The 23295-nt window shown below is 45.5% G+C and overlaps 1 protein-coding gene across 1 annotated transcript in view; it reads left to right on the top strand.

The window, feature by feature from the left end:
* The window catches only part of LOC146817750 (uncharacterized), a 746064-nt gene that overhangs the window by 656810 nt on the left and 65959 nt on the right, over positions 1–23295 (top strand). The window contains exon 46 of the mRNA XM_085609232.1: positions 6911–7031. Coding sequence (XP_085465358.1) covers positions 6911–7031 — 121 coding nt within the window. The remainder of the gene's footprint in view (positions 1–6910; positions 7032–23295) is intronic.

Below are 23295 nucleotides of genomic sequence, written 5' to 3'. Positions count from 1 at the left end.
ACAAGAAGGTGGAAAACAGTACTCCGGTGTCCTGTGCAAGTGTTAGAACATTGTGGAGGGCTCTGTGTTCGCAAGGAATTAGCTAGCCTGGTTACGAAACTGCTACAAACGAATTTGGGTGTTGAATACATGAAATCGTCAGCTGTTAATCCTTAAATAATGTAAAAATTTGAGTCAAGACTGTTCTTTCGAAGTTTGATGGAATCTTTGTGAAAATAAATATTACCATTGTAAACAATACCATAAAAACTAATCCATGATCGGAAAATGATCACTACTAGCTTTGATTTTGCTTTCGGTGAAAGATCATGATAAACGTAGTCAAGAATGCCATAATCTTGAAAATATGCATGAACCCTAAACCTTTTCCTACCCCTAATCCTGTGATTTTAGTATGACAACAATTTTGAATGCATATTTGATGTGGTATTAGTTATTACATTTGTATTTTGTGTCTGTAATATACAATACATTTAATTGATTGAAGTAGCCAAATGTAAAACTAAAGGGCACAAGGCAGAGCTTGTGTTTCATGACTAGACAGGAAAGTAGACTGGAAAGGGCAGGCTGTGCAGTGCTTTGTGTTATTGTCACAATTAGATTACATCTTTCTGTAATCCCTCCTTATAGTCCTATTTCACACACACAGTGGCCTTTTGATGGTGTGATACTGCGAGTTGTCATCTAAATAGTCACAGAAGTGGATTTCTGAGCATCACTAGGATGGAGTGATGTGTGCATTGCCAGACTGACCATTCTGTGAACTCCAACTTTTTCCTTATGGGCTGCATTCAGAGCTGGATGGGTGTGAAGCCCTAGCCATGAAAGACCCGATGGTGCGATTTTAGCCGAGCCAGGGCCAGACTGGTATTTTATTCCACCAGGCATTTCCCCGGTGGGCTGGAGCCCTTGAAGGCTGGTTCTGAAATGCCAAGGCTGCTGCCTCTGTGGCTTTCCATAGCTCCCGAAGGTTGATTGCAGCAGGCAAAGGGGGCTTCCAGAAAGAGAGGGGGCAGAGAGGGATTGAGAGAGTGAGAGGAGGAGGGAAAGCGAATGGATGGAATGGGAGAGCTAGAGCGAGGACTGGAAGGGAGCGCGGCTGGTTTCAGCATTTTTGCTAGGGCAGCTTTCGGTTTCCCAGTCCTGCCCTTAGTCGAGGGGACAGTTCGGAACACTTTTGCCATGGCTGATTTTGGTTTCTAGTCCAGTCTTGGATCTGTGATGTGTTTGTGCCCCTAGGATGCACTGCACTGGTTGTGTTTGCGCCTCCAGGACGTCGTGCAGTTATTCTCATTCTCAAGTGGACGCATTACGGTGTAGTGGGTTAGTGTCCCTAGCAGTTTACTTTAACTCAATTTCTTTCTGCCGTTTGTGTGCACACTTTCCTGAGTTGTATGCACAACCTTTTAGTACATTTATAGAGACGCCCCTGTGTTATTTAAAAACAAGAAATGGCAATACCAGTTATTTAGGTTTAATGTGCTAACAGATGCATACACATGTATGCCCAAAGGAGGACAGACTGTGCTGTATATCTGTGAAGCCTACCTCTTTCTGTGCCATGTGTTTTATTTACAAGTGACAGTTTACTGTCTCTAGAGTGCATTACAGCGTGGGGGTGTCCATAGGATGCAGTGTTGCTGCAGCATGCTAGGTTGGTGTCCTTTAGCTTCAGTGCAGTGTATCATGCTGATGCAGTGTAACGTTATAGGTTTACCACTTCGTTGTGGGGTGAAGTGTTGTGGGTTATTGTGCCTAGGATGCAATGCAGTGCCTCGGTGGATATTGCTATTTGATCTGGTGGTGATACATCACTACTCTGAGTAATTTAGAAATCAAAGTTTGGCTTTGTAGATATTAACATTAAAACGACCCGAGCGCCAGTCTTGGAACTGTGTCTCGAGAAAGAACTTTGCTTTTATTACTATTATTCCTTAATTATTTTGATATTTTCTGACGACAGGTGTATGAGAGTCCTCGAGTAATAAAACTGGTGTTGTCCAGCTGCATGGTGATAAGCCAGTTAGGATTCTTATTTCACAGTCCTAGGATTCATGCCAATAACAAGGTAGACTTTCTTGCTAGTAATATTAGAGCAGGCGAGGACAGGTGGTATCCAAGAAAGCCACTGACAACCTGTCATTTGGAATGATATCAAATAGGACATTAACACACTAATATATTTTGGGTTTCTTATAAGATTTTTTGCATTACTCCTTAGGAAACCTATAAGATAATTTCATACAGATAGCTAGCTATTTAAAGGTCACTTGAATCCAGCTCTCCAAAATCTATGCACTTTTTTTTAGGTCTCGCCTAGCTATTGCTATAGCAATTGCTATGCGAGACTTTGGTAAAGGGGCATTACAAAGTGCTCTAAAACGTGGATTGCATGGCGAGCATGCGCACAATCACGTGCATCGTGCCGCCATGCAATCCACTTTTGGGGAAGCGCTTCAGCCCACTGGCGCCCTCGGCATCATACTTCAAAGGGTCCACTCCCCCGCCTGGAATGCGCTCCCCCGCCAAGCACGCACGCTTGCTTTCACTTTCGCGCGTCGTGCGCTCGCCCGCGTCCTCAGCTCAGATCAGCTGTCTCATTTCCTGGTTCGATGCTGGCGGAGTTCTTTCCCTGTTTTAAGGGGGTTATTAGCGTACATCCATTTTGGCAGCCGTCATGTTCAGTTTCTAGCTGCTGCGCAAAGGTGACTTAGAGGTGAGAATGATTTTACTTATTTATTGGGGCTACGTCACACGGATGCTGTTTGTGGTGACAGGATACATGCTACCGGTTGCTTGAATTAGTTTAAAAGAACAACCCCCACTCTGGTGGGGTGGCGGTGCGTCCAGGGCTTCATTTTGGCTCGCTGCTGCACCCTTCCGACCACTGCATCGTTTCGCACGTCGCCATTTGTTTGGTGTTCTTTAAACATCCTTATAAGAAAATCAAAGACGTGAGTCCAGATTAAGAAAGCATCGAGAAACAGCAGACGTTAAGTATTCGAGCAGTGGTGTTCCCGCAGACATTTGCCTTGTTTTGGTAGGTACGGTGGACTGGGGAGTAAAAACTTTTTTTTTCCTCTAGAAAAAAACCCTTTCATACCAACCTGATTGCCGTATATAGCAAGGGGTCTGATTCGGAAAGAACGGTGGTTTGCACGGCTGTAGTCGGTTACTAAGAACGGCACACAGACATATGATAGTGATGCAGAGCAATTTCTTGTACCTGGGGAAAAACACCAAACTATTGCATGTTAAAAAAAAAAAGTAAAAATTATGTATTAGTTCTCAGTGAAAATTGCAGATTTCAATGTGTCAAACAAGTTAACCTTACATTCTTAGGTCTAGCATTAGCCTATACCTTTTGATGTTACTAAAGCGCTCTGATACCTACGGGTCTAGCTAGCGCTATATAAAACTTTTAAAATAAATAAAATCCATATAATGTACTTACTTAAAAGGGTTTTCAGACACCTCTCTTCACCTAGTGGACTGTTGTTGTGTCGTTTATTTTTTGCTTCCACCCACTACAGCATGGGGCAATGGGTCTGATTAATCCTCTGTTTAACGTCACTTTGAGTGACTGCATTTTGAAGGGCCAGTGGCATCCCTTTGTCGTCCCTAACTGTTAAGTCACAGGAGCTTCGCTTAGTATGGAGGAATGGGACCTGTGATGAAAAACTTGTGTGCCAACCACCTTGATATGCTGCTCAATTGCCTAACCCCCCTGGATGATCTGTAGGCTGAGGCTAATTGACTTGCCCAACTGGGGCTAGCCATCTGTAACTTCCTCATGAAGCCAATTGGACCTGTTAACCCCCCGGGTCCAAGTGGTTTCAATCCTCCTGGAGAAAGTCCTCTGCAAACTTGCATAGGCGCTCAAACTTAGAGGCCCTGTGTAGCAAGTGTAAGGAGATTAAAACCGAGTCCCGGGGGAGGCTGGTACAGTCTTGTTTTTATAGCATGGGCACATTTGGTGTTGAGTCTCATATTTTACTCCATAGTTCGCCCTCCATGTGGAACTGAAGTGCTTGGTTTATACAATTAAATGTAAACAATTTGTTGTCCGATCCAAAAGGCTCATTTACCTAATGATTTGTTTACAATCGGACACAGAAGTAAACACATTGGGAAATAGACAGGAATGTGTGGCAGCAAGCCATCCGCATCGCCTCGCATCTTTATTTATTGATTTCAAAACGGCGACGCTTTGACTTTAAGCTCGCCTTTCATTGTTTAAAACAGAGTTGCTTTCACAACGTATTTACTTTTCTTTATTTCACACTGGCAAACCAATTGATTTGCTTTTCCGAAACTGCTGGGCCAGCAGCTGGTTGTTCTCCAGTACCCATATCACCCCCACCCTCCCTCCCACCCCGCTGTTCACTTGCTCTCATGTCCCAGTCTTTCATCTCCCCACCCTGAACCACTTCTCTTCCGCCTGTCTCCTGAGCGTCGATCGCTTGATTTACAGCCTCAATATAGCTTTAACTCTAGTATACTTAAAAAAAAAAAGCTACACTGCAAACAAAACATGTGTAAAAACATTACCACTACTTCATTGCTGTCTCTCTGCTCTTACTGTCACTTTTTTCACATTGTCACACTGTACCTCCTCTTTACCAGACGCTCTCAGTTTATTAGTGGACTCCTCCTTTCACCTCAGCCTTTAACTGTCTTCTAATGGCACTACCCTCCGTTACTTCATGGCCTACCTCTCCCCTCTTCATTCTGTCACTCCTTTCACCAGAGTCTCTCGGTTCCTCAGCCTGTCCCTCTTTTCATCCCAGCCTTTTAGTCCCTCCATCTTATCCATTCAGTCTCTCTATGCGGCTCTTCCACCAGTACTTCATAGCAGTCTCTTCGCTCTACTTGTCACACTGTCCCTCCTTTAGGCTCGCTCTTTTTATTTCCCATTACCTTGTTCTCCAGCGTCGCAAGCTCATACCATACCAATAGCACTATGCAAATATATTTACTCTACTGCAAATACAAAAGCACAAGTAAAAAATATTGTCCTTTTCAATGCCAATTGCTCCAAGTTTAATAAATGCGAGACCTATTGCATTGTAAATGCTTGTTTTAAAATTGTTTTCAGATCTCTGTGAGATCCCAAAATCAGTGTACCTATGGGGCCACTTGTAAATGAGAAAAAACAACCTGTGACCAGTACGCATTCAGTGAAAACATCCTTATTTCCTCTACTGTGCATGCACCTCAGATCCATTCAGTGCTTTGCCAATAATCTACATTTTAACTGTATTGAGTAATTTTCAGCAAAGTTGCAAACAAGAAAAACATTAATGAAACTTAGTGCAAGGCTAAACAAATCACAATAGTTTTGCGCGAAGGAAACATCAACAATAAGTTTCTCCAACCACTATTTTCACATGTCACCGTGTGCCTGACAGAAGCATTGTTTCGGTAAAAAACACAAGGTAAGTAAATAGATTACAAAGTCCATCAAACAGTGGTCTGCAACCCAGTGCTTAATTTGATCTGGTGGTTTCCAGTGCTCTGCACTAGCACTTAATTGTCAACTCCGGCACTTATTAGAGCCTGCAACATGGTGGCGATGTTTGTCTAATTTAGAGATGAGCACAACAACAGTAGTTTATGAATTTGATATACATTAAAAAAGACTAATACCTGCCCCCCTATCATTCTTACACATTTGGGGGCCTGGGATACTCTGAATTTTCACACTTGTACGAGTGTGATGGTTAGTACTTGTGTTGGTGCTGTCATTGGCAGCGCTGGCAGGGGCGATGGGATGTGCAAGCAGTGGCCTCTTTCCGAGGGCCCTGGCGCTTATTTTAGTTTTTTACAAACGTAGCACTGCTGCAACCCCCTCAAGATTTAACAGACCCTATTAAACCTGTACTGAAGGAGTGTTTTTGATCTGCAGTGTAATTTACTGGCCCAACCGGCTTCCATTGATGGTTAAATTGATCTTGTGCATTTGGCACCGGTTGTCAAATTAACTGAAGTACTTTTTCTGTGTCTATCTTCAATTGAAAAGCCCTCATTTTATATTAAATGTACACAGACAATTGAAATCTAATGGTCACTAACAGTATTGCAAAGATTTATTGATTTTTTGTGTGTGATGTAATCACTAATGGAATATTAAAGTTAGTTTCTATCATAATTCTAACTAATTGTTTTGAGAGTTTGTGATGAAACACTGATATTACATTAACACTTTTTGGAATTGACTAACTTTTCTGGATTTTCTGCTTTGATGTTAACATGGGGAGCAGGGTCAAGACTAATTTGCATATGGCTAGGTCGAAACTGGAGTGGCGCGGTGAGCACAAAACCAATGGATTTAGGGCCAGATCTCTGTACTAGGGGTGAGAGTTTGACATTGTTCAGCATTCCGTCCATCATTTGTTCTTTTTGCATTTGTTGCCCTAAGTGGGACGGGTTTGCCCAGTAGTGGGTCCCATGCTCACCATACCACCAGAGTCAAGTTATCTTGGCTGATGAGGGGTGATACCCCAAAACCAGTCCTAGGATGTTTTTTTACGGTAAGGGAGGACCTGGCCCGGCAGTTTAGACTGGACTGTTTTCATGGGGAGCAGGGTCAAGAATGATTTGCATATGGCTGTGTCCAAATTGGAATGGTGTAGTGAGCAAAAAAGACAATGGATTTAGGCCCGGATCTCTGTAGTGGGTGTGAGTGTTTGACATTGTTCAACAGTCTGTCCATTATTTGTTCTTTTTGCGTTTGATGTTCATTAAGAGCCTCTGACCCCAAAATTAAATTTATTGAAGTATTTCATTTAATGTATACATATACACATTGTCAGTGCTTTAGTCGATTGCCTAAACACAGAAGTGCATATATGAAAAACATAATTTGAATGTCACATCATCTGTGAACTGATTTTGCCTCCTTCCTTAGATAAGAAGCCAGCTGTCTCAGGAGCGCAGTTTGAAGCTGGATGCTTTCCATCGTGTGGATGAGCTGCAGACTCAGGTGTATGATTTAGAAACAACAACATCTCAGAGGAACTCTTCCGCAGGTAAATACGGGTTGATGGGTTCCAGAGTGGTACCTATAGGATGAGTCTCAGTGCCTTCATTACAGTGGCTTGCAACTCTTCGCCTCTCATCGAGGCAACATAGGTGCCCAATTGTTGACAATGTAGGACCTAAGTTTCAACATAAAAATAAAAATATGTATTTTCATTAATGTCCAGGGTTTTTAAGTATATAACTCATTTTATTGTTTTTTTGTGAATCAAACGATCTATCTGCCACAATTTATCTTTCAGTATATTTGTATTCTGTTGTTTCCATCTGAGTTGATTAGCGTTTATGCTGTCCGAAGAATATTATTGTGAACTTTCGTTGCTCTTTTATGATAACCCATTGTTGGACTTGGCCCTTTGTGGCTAAAGTCCCTTTAACTTTTTGCCTTCCTTCTAGACCTTTTTCTGACATTATGTTGCCGACTTAGATGCTTTGAGCACTTTGCCACTGCTAATCAGTGTCAAAGTGCAAGTGCTCCCTGTATAAAGAGTTATGGTGATTGGTTGTCCATAATTGATATGTTTGCCTTACTAGTAAAGTGCACTATGTGTGCCAGGGCTGGTAATGCAAATGATACTAGTGGGCCTGCAGCACTAATTGTGCCACCCACACAAGTAGCTCTAAAGAGAGAACTCAGGCCTGCCACTGCAGTGCCTGCACACAGTTTGCTAACTACCATTTGTCCTGACAAGTGCACCCACTTGCCAGGCCTTACCCTTCCCTTTCCCTGCACATCAAACACCCCTATAGCGCCCCCCCGGGCAGGGTGCAGTGTCTGTGAAAGGTAGGACATGTATTGAGGTGTGTACCATGTCCTAACAGTGAAATACTCTCCATTTCGTTTTTCACTGTTGCAAGGCCACCTTGCCCATAGGACAGAATGGCGAAGGCTGTGTAATGTGTTTCCAGCCTATCGTCCCATAGGCTTAAGCTGGAGAGGTGAGGTTTAGTGTGTCTGAACTCACAATTTAATAACACATCTTTTTGTGAAGCTGGTTTTTGCATTGTGTGTTTAGAAACCACGCTTTTAGAAGTGGCTGTTTTTTTTTTTTGTTCTAACAATTGTGTGTGTCTCCGCCTGGTTGTGGATTGACTGTCTGGATTTGAATGTGATAGGATCTGGGAAATGTCTTGCCCGAGGGGAGGAGTAGGTGAAACAGCAACAGGCTGAGCTGCATCTGGAGTGTAGGGGGAGGAGTAGCCACTGGAGGTGAAGACGCCTGGGCTGCTGCCGTAGAAGAATGGCTCCATCTCCTGCTGAGTGATTGAGGAACCAGACCCCCACTATCAAAGGAAGAAGGTGTCACTGGCAGGGAGACACCCAGAACTGGTTTGGACAGGGGTCAGTGCCCCCTGAACACAAAGACTTAAAAGACATTTGGGGGTCTAACTATGAGAGCTAAATCCCTGAACGTTGGACTGATCAAGACTGAAAAGGATTGAAACTACTTCGTGATCAAGAGGAACCGCTGCCAAGTATGAACAGCTGAAGAGACTGAAGAGAAGGACTGACCCTTGCTGTGTGTTCTGGGGCAGGCCTGCAGTTTGCTGATTTAACTAAGGAGAGGCTAAGGGACTTTGCTGTGTGCTGTGTCCCCCTGCTTGAAAGGACTTTGCTGTGTGCTGCGTCCCAAAGTAACTTGTCTCCAAGGACCCGAGGAGAGCTGGCTCCCTGTTGTGGAAACTCAGGAACATCAAAGTTTCCAAGTGTGTCTCAGCGACGCTGTGTGCGTGTGCTTTTTGCAGCCTGAGACCTTCGTAAGCATTGCCCCAGGACTGTGTGGCCCAAAACCCAACCGAGTCTCAGCAACGCTTTGTGCGTGTGCAGCCTGAGACTGCCGTGGGGTCCATGGTGTTGGTTGGAAAGTGCCCTGTTACTGCAGCGTGAATCATCGTCCATGCTGCTGTGTAGATGTTTGTGGTCCGAGCCGTCATCGTAACGGAGGCTGCGGATCAAGATCGCTGCCGCCGGCCTGAGCCGCAACGTACTGAAGGATTTCGTAAAGCTAAGGAAGTCGTGAGGTAATCGTGATTGTTGTTCGCAAGAGGATTCTGCCAAAGATCGTCAGCAAAGGAGAAGGCAACGCCGTAACCTGTCCGGCTACAGCGTTGTCTTGCATTGGAGCTGCGTCATCATCGGGAGCGCCCAGCAGGACGTCCGATGAGCGGGGAGAGAGAGAGAGGCAGTCCATCCCCAAGGTAAGGCTTGGACTCCGGCCGGCAGCGGCAAGCGTGTGTGGCCTGGGGAGGCATGAAGGAGGAGTACCAGAGTGCTCAAGTCTCTCTCCCGCTGCATCGCGTTAGACACGCTGAGTCCTCGAGCGTCCCGGACCTGCCCGGCAGTACCGGTGCCGCCCTTGCGAGTTCAGGACTGTTGTCTGTGGTTGGGGCCTAGTGGTGCCCACGTTAATCGCGTCGATTGGCCTGGTATTATTCCTGCATTACGAACTGCTTGATTACGTGTATTGGGGATTGAATAATTCTCGTGTTACGAACTGCCTTAGTACTTGCATTAAAGAGTGTATTATTCCCGAATTACGAACTGCCTGATTACTTGCATTGAGGATTGAATTATTCTCGCAATATGAACTGCCCTATTACTTGCATTAAGGAGTGTGTTATTCCTGCATTACGAACTACCTGATTATGTGCATTGAGGATTGAATTATTCTCGCATTACGAACTGCCATATTACTTGCATTAAGGAGTGCATTATTCTTGCATTACGAACTGCCTGATTATGTGCATTGAGGATTGAATTATTCTCGCATTTCGAACTGCCTTATTACTTGCATTAAGGAGTGCATTATTCTTGCATTACGAACTGCCTGATTACGTGCATTGAGGATTGCATTATTCTTGCATTACGAACTGCCTGATTACTTGCATTGGGGATTGCATTATTTTTGCATTATGAACTCCAGTAGTCTGATGATACAAACTGCATTACGAACTGAATAGCCTTGCATTAGGACTGAATTTGAACATCGTGAACTGCTCATTAATACCGCAAGAACCTACAAGTGTTTGTTGGCCTAATAACCGGCAAAGTGAAATATTACGAATACGCATATGTTGGATATGTATCATTTGGTCTTACCGTATTTTTCTTCTTGATAAAGATACCGCTATTTTCATACATCAGTGTGGTGTCCATTTGTGGTGTTATCACTGTGTCACTGGGAGTGTGGTTGCAAATACTTTACACATTGCCTTGAAGATAAGCCTGGCTGCTCGTGCCAAGCTACCAGGGGGTGAGCAGGGGTTATCAAAGAGGGTGTCCCTCCTTTCCCTGACTTGAAGCAAGGGTCCCTATTTGGACTAAGGTAACTGCCTCAGCCAACTAGAGACCCCCATCTCTAACACCCATCGACTGCTATTCAATTTACTTTATGTTTTTGCCCCTCTATTAAGGTGCTGAGCATTTGTTTTATAATATCCATTGAGCTCAACTCTTTACTTTTCCCACCATCTGAATGATGAAACAGAAAAAGCATTCACTTTCTAAAATCTCAAAGCACTCTCAAAGTGGAGAGAAATAAAATATTTCCTAAGTCCAGGATTAGGGTTGATTGTGTTTGGTGGTAGAGTTCCCTCTGTGTAGGGTGCTGCAGATCGGATGCTTAGATCAGTATCTTGAGTTTATAGAATCAGACAGGTGCCTCCATTAGGCCATCAGAACTTGTTTCACACATGCATAAGAGAACTGGGTGTGGGTGGAACATGCAGAGTTTCACTCCACAGAATTTCACGGAGTTACATAAAAACACTGTGAGATTCCTCGGAGTTCCATCAACGGGTGGAAAATATGCATGTGGCACTTCTCATACTACAATTTATTTCCCTTTGCACGAGCAGTGATGAAAAATCAGTGTGAATGGCACAGCGCTTTGCACAAAAGCACGCAGTCATTTTATTCGATTTTGCTGCCACTCGAGTAGAAAATCTACTCAAGCAGCAGCAAATCTACTCGAGAAGCAGCCCTCTGACCCCCTGCGACCACCTCTATCCAAAAATTAAACCTCTACCAATCCAAGAATGGGTAAAGAATTTGGACGCACTAAACTGTTCTCTTTCACTTTCGAACATGTTAAAGTCACTGGCTATCCCCTTGGACCAAAACATGTCTATGAAAGAACGCATCAACAATTCAGCCAAAGGGGCATTGTACACCCTAAAACATCTGAGAAAATCAAACCGTTTATCCAACCTAAAAATCTAAAGAATGTGGTGCAATCGCTTGTCCTCTCAAAACATGATAACGGCAATGCCATAGTCACCAGGACCACGAAAAGCCACCTTGTGCCTCTAAGAACAACTTTTAATGCAGCCACTAGACTCCTCACAGGCACCAAAAGATTGAACACATCTCACCTGCTCACAAGAGTCTCAATTGGCTCCCAATAGAAGGTGCATCTTCAAGACAGCCTGTATCACCCACAAAGCCCTTCACACTGCAAACCCTAAATATTTAGAAAGAAAGCTTTCAAGAGTGGGTAGAAATCAGGCCATAAGAAGCTCCAACTAACTCCTTCTCATCCCTCCAAAACTGAATAAAAAAACATCCCAGAAACGCTCTATGTGTTTGGCACTCACTTCCTAAAAACCTCTGCTGTAATCCTTCCTATACTTGTTTCAAACTGAACCAATCAATCAATAATCTTTATTCTCGATCATCTTGATCATCAAAGATACAAATAGATAACAATTGTTTAAAAGTAAAATTTTTCAATACACTAGACAATTTCATTTACAAATGAGTTTTGAACAGAAAAAAGCCCATGAGTGAAGCATTAAAAAGGACAAGAATCAATAAACCAATATCTTAAGGATCATACAATACCCCCCACTTTCAGAATGCGGGACCGAACGTGCCACATGGCCGTTAGATACTTTGCCACAGCGAAGACAATCGGGGGTGACAGATCAGTTTTAAGGATTCTGAATGCAGGGCGGTAGTTCCTAAAGCCCATGTTCTTAAGGATAGGTAAGAGCCAATACCTCCTTGCTCTTCGATAGGCTTTGCAAAAAAGGACCACGTGCAAATCACTCTCCCGGGAATGTATACAGGCAGGGCACTGGTCTGTTGTAGAAGTGCAGGACCAGGAACTAGTAAAGGCCCTCAGAGGTAGGGAGCCATACCTCCACTGTAAGTAAAGTTTCCTTGTCAACACAGGACCCATACCATCTAATACAGTTTCCAAATGATAAGAATCTTTCAGTTGAATAAATGTGTGGGTCAAAGATCCCGCACGTGTATTTGCTAAATCAGTGGTCAACTTTGATTGAGAGTAGAGTTGTGTGAGTGCCTTTCGAGAGATCCTCCTACTGGAATTGGCAGGATCAGTCCATAGTTCCGGGAGGCCTAGACCTTCACGGGTGCTCCTTATATATTTTAGCCAGGGAATGTTATTGGCGTTTGGTAAGGCCAGGAACTCCTGGAGCTCGCATCTGTAATCGCTGAGGTCCTGGCTACTCCATATTCGTCGCCAGAAAGCTAAAGGCTTCAAACTTAAGACCTCAGCGATTGGCCTTAGACCTAGATCTATTCTCAGGGGGAACAATGGGGTGCTAGAGGGGAGGGACACTAGTTGCCTGAGAAATTTATTCTCTGTTGTTGTTAGATTTTTTACAGGAACATGGCCCCAAAGTTCCGCCCCATAGACGACTGAACCCCGGGCCTGAGATTTCTAAATCTGTATTATTGGGCCGAGTGGGCGATATATGGATTTGCCCATCATTCTTGAGATGCCCCCCACTTTCTGTGTTAGTTTCAGGTTTGCCTTAGTCGTGTGTGTACTCCATGTCATCTTCTCGTTCAGGGTTCCCCCAAGGTATTCAAATGTGGAGACCCTCTCCAATCGCACCGTACCCAGCAGAGGGTTTGGGCGTGATGAGGGGGTGGGGTTTAGAATCATAAACTTTGTCTTAGAGGCATTGATTTCTAAGCCCCTCTGAGTACAAAATTCCAAGAACCCATCCACTATCCGTTGGATACCCATGGGGGATTTGGACAGCAGCAGGGTGTCATCCGCAAACATTATGGCGGGCACCCTGCTGCCATTCAATTTGGGGGCATCAATGTCTTTGAGCTTAGACAGATGAGCGACTACCCCGTTGACAAAGAGGCAGAACAGGGTGGGCGCAAGTACACAACCCTGCCTCACCCCCCTGTCAACGGGGAATCTTTCAGTTAAACCCCCCGCCCTGCCACATCTGACCCTCGCAAAGTTATCCTGGTGCAGTTTGATCAAAATAGCCAGGATCTCTGGTGGGACACCCAACTCGCACAGAACGCTCCAAAGTTTGGATCTGGGCACCAAGTCGAAGGCGGCCCGCAGGTCCACGAATACTGTGTACAAGCTGCCGGCCTCGACAAATGCTGTCCTCCAATAAATAAGATTGAGGCGGAAAATTTGATCCATGGTGGAGACACCTTTCCTAAAACCTGCCTGGTAAGGACAGCAGCTTCGTCTATCCAGTTCTGTAGACGATCTAAAATGAGCCTCCCGAAGAGTTTCTGCGACACATCTATTAGGCTGATGGGCCTGTAGTTGGATGGGAGCAGGGGCGAGCCTTTTTTAAAGATCGGGACCACCTCTGCGCCAAGCCAAGTACAGGGGACCTCCATGCCCCCTAGGATCGCATTAAATAACATCAGGAGATAAGGGGCCCATATGTCCGGCTCCTGTTTGTAAAGATCGCCAGGAAGGCCGTCCAGACCGGGCGCCTTTCCCGTTGACAAGCCTGTTATGGCCGCCCGGACTTCTCTAAGTGAGAAAGGGTCCCCTTCCACAAAGTGAGGCGACGGAGTGGTTTCAGAGCTCCCGTGGCCTGGCTCCTCTGTATACAGGGACTGAAAATGTTCCTGCCAAGCCTTTGCAGAAATATTTGGCTCTATTGCCGGGGCAAGTTCCCCGGAGCCTAGGTTGACAGTTCGCCAGAACTTCCGTGAGTCCATAGACGCTAGGGAGCTGGCAAGTTCCTCCCACTTATTCTGCTCCCAATCTGTTTTTGCATTGACAATCAGCTTTTTAAATTCGCGTCGCCTAGCTCGGATTTCCAGCCTGTTTTTACCATTCTTAATACTCAATAATAGTTCACTCCTGGCTTTGCGGCACGCCGCGTTATACCATGTGCACTGATTCCTTCCACCCCCCCTCCGTGGGCCATTAATAAATAAGTCTGTAGACAGACTCTTTACGACTTCCTCATGGTTCAGCCAGATTTGTTTGTAGGTGTCCCCTCTGGTTGGTTCATCATTTAAAAACGCCATGTTCTCTAAAATAGGAATAAAATTTTTATAAAACTGCGGGAGCTTAGTTGAACTTGCTGCGATTTTTTCCCACTTGATTCTTCTCCTATTGCTTTCAAGGACTAGATCGGGATTTGTTTTGGGTGATTCTAATTCCCCGAGGTCTAGTCCAGGAAGGAGAAAATCCAGTTCCAGGGCATTATGGTCACTGTCTTCTCTATCGGTGACCCTGAAATCTATGACATGTGTCCAAGATGATAATTGCACTAGGATATAATCTAATCTTGATTCACTGCCTTTACGGTTGAACGTGGGTTTGCTCGGGGTGTCAGAATTGGTTCGCCCATTACAAGCCCTAACCCCGTGTCTCAGAGTTAAGGCTGTAATCTGTACTGCCAGTGGGGTCCAAGCTTTAGGCGGGGGAGATACTAACGGTGATACTCGCCATCTTGTCTCTTCCTCTAAGAGATCCCCGTCTAGGAGACCTGGCAGGGGCTCAAAATGGGAATTCAAGTCCCCACCGACTAAAAAAGGGAGACCCTTGGGAAGTTCGGACAATAAATCCGCTAATTCATCGATGGTGGATGACTCCTGTGAGATGGCAACCGGTCTCGAGTATACATTTACCAGCGCTAGTCTACAGCTACGAGACCATTCCAGTAGAACCACGAGTATGTCTTCTGATGCTACTGGAAAGCGCGTAGCTTTACATCCCAGGTGGACTGCAACCCAGGTTTCAAGTCCACCGGATGGGCGTCCCCTTCCTCGCCATTTCGCGGGAATGGAGAACACAGCGAATCCCTGCCTAGCATGTTCCTCCCTCTCCCAAGTCTCCTGGAACATGCATAGGTCTTTGGAGTCGGTGTATTCAATCCATTCCTGATGTTCAGATTTATTTCCCAAGCCCGCCACGTTCCATGACAATATTTTAAGCATGGGTGGCCTATCATTCATGATGGTGGTTATTGTGTGGGCGTTCTCTTTGTTGCTGGTCACGATCTCTAAGCATGTTGGGGGGGTGATTTCGTCCCCCACAATCTGACCTGCTCTGCCAGTGGGGTTGGTCAAGGACCCATGATGTTCTAGACTATCGGGGAGGTTCATTCCAAGACTAGTTCGATTCGCAGCCTCCCACATTAATTTGTGTCCTGGTTTACCAATGGAATTACTCCTGCCCTCTTGATGTTTGGGGGTGTTGGACGAGTTCGCTTCTAAGCTAATTTCGTCCACAACCTCCCATGCTAGAGGGTTGGACTTCCTGCCCATGGGAATAGGTAGTCAATCTACCATATCTAATTGACTATACCTATTATGTGTTGTAAAATAGAACTGCTGGCTTTGCTGAAGGGGTCTCCGGGGATAATAGTTTTGCCCACCTGCACCCCACTTGACACTTTTCCTACGGCAGACTTCCCATCCTCCATCGTCCAGGTTGGAGGTATAGTGGGCTAGCTCCTGTCTATGAGGCATAAGTGGTTCTCTCCATCCTCTTGACAGCCCTCCATCCAATCTATCAAAATATGTATGTTGTTCTTGGGTTTCCGAGTGCCCTTGTTGTAGGGATCGAGGGTAATGATGATTTTCCCCTCTTTTGGGGTCTCCCCACCCGAGTGGTCTTGGTGGCTGGTCCTCCCAATTCTCGTCCTCTCTGCCATGTACTATGGAAGGGTAAAAGAAAGAGAGGGGTAGAGATTGAACAGAGGTCCCTTCTTGCTCTGGAATCCATCCACATATATGCTGGACAGTCCTGCGGTGCTTGAAATTGACTATAATACAGTCACCGTTTATAGATTTAATAGTGTTACCCAGCCATGAAACCCTTCGTACCATGAGAACAGGACTCGATACACCTTCAGGAAGTGGTCTGTGTGTACAAAGCCAGTTTATGACCTTGTTTTTGAGAGAGGCAGTAGATTCTTTGGGGGCAGAATTCAATTCTGGTACCCCCGCCAGAATGACAGTGTAAGGGGCTGCTTCTGGTGGAAGGTGTATTGGTCCAGGGTCTAGTCTCTTGCTCACACCCCCCGTCGGGAACTCCCCCTTGTTTGGTGCATTGGTTGAAGCACAGTCACTCAGCCCCACGGGATTTACCCTGTTTTGGGGGGGAGGGGAGTGGTTCGACTGTGCTACATGATTTTGTGGGACATTTACCTTCGGGTGAGTGTTGGTGCTTGGGGGTGGGGTAGATGATGCCTGGTGCACTATATGTATAGCATTTTTAGTGCCATTTGCGGGCTGAGAGGGTCCCCTTGTTATTGCCCTGTCTGAAGCCTCGGTCCCACCATTATTCATTATTTTTAGGCTATCAGCTAGTTGGGCTGATGATTTTTCTATGGCCATAAGCCTAGCTTCTATTTTTATAAGCCTTTTTTCCAGAGGACTTAGGAGCTTACTTATAAGAGTGCCTATGTCTGCCAGGGTGACGTCCTCCTCATTAGTATCGGGGAGGTTTGCATCAATTTGAGTACTTGCCCCCCAGGTAGATTAGGGCGCGGGGTCTTGGCTCTGCCTTTTTGCATCGTTTCCCTAGCATTTGGGCATGAAGTCTTTTGCAAAGGATTCGGGGAGGGATTTGAGTGATTTAACTCTCGCTCATTCCTGTTCTTGTTCCCTCCTCTTTTTTTCGGGATAGCTCCCTCTCTAATGTCCTTTCGATGTGTCGTTTTAGGGCTTGTGGAGTTATCATTGTCAGAATCTGGCGTAGGATTTAAAATAGGCATGGGGTGGGGTTGTGCAGGGGGGAGAGTTAGCATACTAAAATCAGCAAGATCATTAAAATCCTTCCTATTTGACTGGGAAATGCAGATTGATATGTCCGTTGCCTCAGAAGGAATTGTTAAGCCATCCACCCCTGTGTCCAACATAGGGAAATCTGTGCTTACCACGGGTGACTTTGCCAGAGCCAGAGGGCCCATGGACGATCTCCGCACTCAGTCCAGTTCTTGGGATATTCGTCTCTCTAGTAGCGTTATATCCTCAATTAGCAGAGACCCAGCTTTCACGAAGTAGTTGTCCAGTGTTCCCTTTGATGTAGGTTCACGGGCCATAGCACTTTTGCTCCTTGTTTCTCTTGAAGACATTTCTGGGAATGAGCACGGGTGATAGCCCTCACACTTCGCCACAGTTTGTCACAATTTTCGGAAGTTCCAGGGGGAAGGCCCGGGCCCGGCCTCTCCTGTCCTCGAACGGCCTTAAACGGCCCGCTCTTTGCCCGGTCTTCGCCCCGCGCTTCGTTCCGCGCGCTCCGCTAGCGCGAGTGAAGTAGGCGGAATATGAATGAGAAAGGGAAGAAGGACTTCGGGGGGAGTGGCCGAGAAGAGGACCCAGCTGCGGCGATGTTGCTCCGGCCGCGGGTAAAGCTGGTCCTCGCAGTCCCGCCCTCCCGTTAGAGTGTAGGTTAAAATAATGGCGTGGAGGCAGGAATCCGCAGCAGTCAGGGCACACAAATTGCTTCAGCAGTTGGAGTTTTATACTCCGAGCGGCACCCGCGCAGCGGGGGCCGCGAGTCGTAGCGTCGGTCCGGGGGAGGGGCCGAGAAGAGGACCCAGCTGCGGCGATGTTGCTCCGGCCGCGGGTAAAGCTGGTCCTCGCAGTCCCGCCCTCCCGTTAGAGTGTAGGTTAAAATAATGGCGTGGAGGCAGGAATCCGCAGCAGTCAGGGCACACAAATTGCTTCAGCAGTTGGAGTTTTATACTCCGAGCGGCACCCACGCAGCGGGGGCCGCGAGTCGTAGCGTCGGTCCGGGGGAGGGGCCGAGAAGAGGACCCAGCTGCGGCGATGTTGCTCCGGCCGCGGGTAAAGCTGGTCCTCGCAGTCCCGCCCTCCCGTTAGAGTATAGGTTAAAATAATGGCGTGGAGGCAGGAATCCGCAGCAGTCAGGGCAAACTGAACCTTAAATAACTACTGCTGAACAAATACTTCAGCTCACTCCCCTGAACTTTCTACACCAACAGGATCATTTGATATGGTAACCTGATGTAATTTACCGTTTTAATCTGTCACTAATGCCTCAGATGGATAATGTATTATTTGTTACTTTCTGATTTACTCACATAATGTTGCACTGTTTTTTATTACCTTTTGATATTCTATGCCAACCTTGAATCCTTCTATTAATGCTCTATTCTCTGTTCAGGTCTTCTAAATTGCTCTGATACCCTTGGGTCTAGCCAGCGTTATATAAAACTGTACAATATATGCTGCTGCCTTTGATCAGCAGGGCTGAAGGACAGTACTGGACATTCAGCCTCCTTTGCGGAAGTTACTGGAGGAATCTGATACTAGGAGAAATCTAGTCTGACTGGTGTGGGGTTGAAATAGCCCAAGCACCTCAACTCTTGACAGTATGTAAAGGTTTACGAATTTCCAGAGGGAGACCAGTGTGAACTATACTACAGTAGCCACATACTAAAGACTTTCAATTAAAGTGACTGTTTTTATGCACTGGATTAACCACAATTCATCCGGGCTAATTGTGTGCTGGTATGCCAGGCAATGTGCTTCCTCCTCTTTTTACAGTAGTCAGATGAAGAGGTAACTGTAGGACAGGTCTTGTGGTGTCTGGCATGAATTAGTATAGAAATGCATACAGAGATGTCAGCCCTAAAGAGGTATTTTTCATAATGCAAAAACCTGGGGGTTAAAATATGACTCTTAGTCTAAGGCCCTTTATGGGTTATTTAACTGTGCTCTATAATGGAAGGTAAAACAAACAGGATAGGGATCAGGACACATCCTTGCACGCAATCCTCAGTTTAACCAGTTAAGGTCTAGCACATATGTGCATATTCAGGCTTCAACCCTTGTACCAGCAGTTGCCAGGCTCATGCGATATAGTTTCAGCATGATGCTTGATGAAAAGATGGCTGTCAAAAGCATACTTTTCTTTTTTTTAAGTGTTTGAGATAGGTATACGCCTCTAGAAAACTCAAGAGAATAATTTTGATTCATGAAGGGTCCCGCTTTAGTTGGTGTGAATGATAGGGCAGAAACAAATACAGAAGAGGGGGGCTGTGTGGGAGACACTTGCTGTGGGACTATGAGTCCCAGAATTTAATGGGCCCTGGAGGTGGCCTCTGAGACTGTGCGCACCTGCTGCCTGTTTGATAACATGTATCGCTATAAAGTGCTTTGCCAGGACCCACTGCACGGGACGCACCTGGATGTGTTCTGCACCCATCAGCTCCAGGAAGAGGCAGAGCAAAGCCATCCCCTACAACCTCCTCTTATAAATGTTCTGTTTTACTATTTTCAGGGTGTTTCTACCTTTCTGTTTTAATTCTGTGGCTTACTCAGGATTGCTCCTCAATGCACAAGAGAAAAGCTACAGAAACTTTGCCAGCATAAAGAAATAAAAGCTCTAAGATAACAACTGTAGATCTAGTGGAGGCGACCCAAGGTAACATGACACTTGACGACATTGACACTCTGATAGAGGAGATTGTGTCTCTTTTGGAGGGTGAATCAGCCAGAGGCTCTAACAAGAAAGAATTGGCAAGTAGGATTGCTCCTATATTTGGCAGCAAATCGCAAAAAAGCAGCCAGATCCAAACCGAAGCCAACTGGGCCAGAATCCCCCCAGTCTATTGATCCTCTGGGGGACAATGCAACGAACTGTGAAACTGCTTTGTCAGAAGAACATGTTTCTATACTGCTTGAACCTTTGATATTATGTTCTAATAGATTTTCAGTTTTAGCTGATCCCAAGCCACTTAGTGGCTTAGGAGTGACTTTAGAGTGTCCTGTAGGTTCCGGCAATCTAATGGACAAATCTGCTGTGGAGCTGGGGGCGAGGGTAGTGGGCAACCCAGAAACTGTTCACATAATGGCTTTTGTCAGGAGCCTTCAGAACGAAATCTCAAAGAGCAAGTGGTACTATTGTTAGCAGAAGTTGAGAGATTAAAACAATGTAACCCCTCAAACTCAGGGAAGGGCAGGGATCACACCAACTTCCCCAATAACATGTTCACCACCTTAGTTAATGACAGCAATAAAAGTAAAGCTGTTAGAGACAAGTTGACCTAGAGCCGAGAACAAATGCCTTACACCCACTCACCTTTAGCCTCAAAAACTTAAGTGTATTTACCTGTAGAAACTATGCTCACGAGGGATGACCCTGACAGAGTAAAAGATCACATGACCCAACTGGCTCGGTCACACAGCCCACATCGAGGCAGCTCACACAGACTGCAAGTTGGAGAACTTCCAATCGAGAAGGCCAAAGGGAAGAAGTAAGGAACATAGGCAGTGTCTATTTGACAAATGTGTCCAAACTAGGTGTTGTGGGGCAAGAGAGTCTGAAGAGTCACGTAAAAACAAATACACACACCTGAAAAGATCTGTTTATAACTGCTATTCACTAATTTGCTCTGAAATTATCCACACAAATAGATTTAATGATCTATCAGGGTCAAATTGTGATTACAATGAATTGAAATTAAGGCATAAATATTTACCTGAGGGGCTGGTAGGACTTGGTGTGCTATACAGTCTGGAGAGAAGGCTTATCCTAACGCATCAAGTGGGGAGGGGTGTGCCCCATCTGGGACAGCAGCAGTGGCGCCCTCCCTAGTCCAGTTCAAGGAGCAAGTTAACCCCTTGGCTGCGGCAGGAATTCCGCCGCAGCGCTGGGGGGGTTTGGGGGCAGCGCGGTGGCGCTGTGCTCATGACGGAGCCACTCCGTCATGAGCCACGGTTGAGCTGTGCTCATGACGGAGTGGTTCCGTCATGACTCCGCCCACTGCGCTAATCGCCCGCACAGGCGGGGAATCAGCGCAGCGTGGGAGGAGCGGCGGCCAGCGGCCGCAGCATGACGGAACCACTCCGTCATGAGCACACGGCACCCGTGGCTCATGACTGAGTAGTTCCGTCATGAGCGCTGAAGGGGTTAAAGATCAAAAAAACATTAGAATTATATCCTGGAATGTTGCGGGCTTGAAACGCAAGCCCGGTGACCCAGACTGGGGTATATTTACAGATTATTTTGACATCTGTTTATTTCAGGAGACATTGTGTGTGGATCCTGTCCATAGGTCAGGCTACTTAAATGTTTGCATCCTTGCTCGCCACTTAGGGCTGCGACTCTGGCCACCTTCCTATGTACTATGCACAGACGATATATGAATTTAAATATATCGGTCATCTCTAACTGTTATCAAACAAGCAGTGTCATAGTCTTTTCTAAATGTTTGTTTGAAAGGGTGTCAATTGATAGTCTTTTAATTATGTGGACATATCGCACTGATCAAAAGCAATTATCTTTCTGTGGTAGAACCTCTACTTTTATACTCTTACCTTACTATATGGGTCAGATCAGCAATGCTTGTTGATATAGGTCTACTTAAAACAAAATCTCATGATATTTTGGGCATCACCCTCATGAGCTAGGACGGTCAGTCAACCTACTTGTATATTATTTACAATAGAGTGTTTAGAGGCACCAAGGAACCTCCTAATTTGAAGCAGTTTATGTCACACAGGGGGGACTTTGACACGCACGAGGCCCTGATTGTTGCAGGGGATTTTAATGGAATATTTTAGACATTACACATCGATGGTGAGTCCGCTACTGAGGTCAAGGATGAAGAATGGGGTCTCCCCACTTTAGTGATCCCTCTGGTGAAGTGGCGTACAGACACCGCTTATCAGCTGATGTCCTTGGCTTTGCTTTATGGCCCCCGGGCTTGTAATGGGTGTACAAAATCTGCCCCTCAAGCCATGCATACATTTAACCACCTAGACCACTCCAGTAAAATTGATTGTCCTTGTTTCCCTGATCCTATTGAGGTTTGTAAAATATTTGACAGTGGTTGACAGGCAAGATAGAGATCTATGGGCCAGATGCATCAATACACCGTTTTGCGATTCCCTAATTGCAAATCATTGTGATTCATAATTAGCAAATCGCAAAACGGTGTGCATGAAAGTGTGTTGAACACTTTCTGTGATTCCTAGGAGATTGCAAATGACCTACCTCATGAATAATAATAAGGTAGGTCGCAATTTGTGACCCCCTAGGAATCGCAAAAATCACAGGGATGGTGGCCTGCTGGGCTCAGCAGACCACCATGTCTGTGATTGCTTTTAAAGAAAGCAATCTTATTCTTTGTAAAGCAGCTCCTTTTCCTTAAAGGAAAACAGGATGCTTTACGAAAATAAGAATGAAAAGCTTTCCTTTCATTTTTTAAGAGCCGGCAGTGGTCACTGGCACCACTGCCTGCTCTTAAAAAATGCTTTTACAAACATTCACAAAGGGGAAGGGGTCCCTTGGGGACCCCTTCCCATTTGCGAATGGGTTACCACCTACTTGAAGTAGGTGGTAAAATGCAAATGTTTTGCGACCGTATTTCAGTCACAAAACATTCCTTCCCAATAGCGAATCACAGACCCATTTTGCGATCCGGTTACCGAATCGCAAAATAGGGTTTGCTGCATTTGAAAAGCCTTTTTTGCATTCACAAATGGGCCGATTCACAGAATTCTCAAAGACAAAAATGCTTGATGCATGTGCCCCATAATGCCTTTCATTGTATAATGGCAGACTATATAGTGGGCTTGGAGGATGCCCTGAAGTCATCATCTATGGCTATAAGATCAGCTAATAACAAGCGTTCTTTGAAATGGGCAAGAGCGTCTGCTAAGCCTGAGACCCTGGATTTTATCCAAATGGGGCTTAACATTGCACTAGAGGATATAGACAGATTATACACTACTGAGGCTAGGAACCTTGTCATGCCTAATATTCACAGGGATCTTGTTTGTAAAGTGGGCTATTGTTTTCACCAAGATGACTGGAAGGCATATGCTCATTCTAAACAAAGCTCCTCCTGGTTTAATAAAGATTTCAGGGTTGCAAAAACTGAACTGCTACATACACTGAAAGCTGCTAGAGGTGATCCTATAAGGATCAAGAGGGCACAGTATAATAAAAAATCTAAGTGCAGGCTCTTCGAGCCTGGGACACCAAACTCTGGGGTCAGATATTTGATGCCGTAAAGTCT

This window comes from Triturus cristatus, chromosome 6 (genome assembly GCF_964204655.1).
Source record: "Triturus cristatus chromosome 6, aTriCri1.1, whole genome shotgun sequence".
Taxonomy (NCBI): domain Eukaryota; kingdom Metazoa; phylum Chordata; class Amphibia; order Caudata; family Salamandridae; genus Triturus; species Triturus cristatus.
Note: the sequence above shows the minus strand (reverse complement) of the source record. Positions and strands in the feature narration are given on the sequence as shown.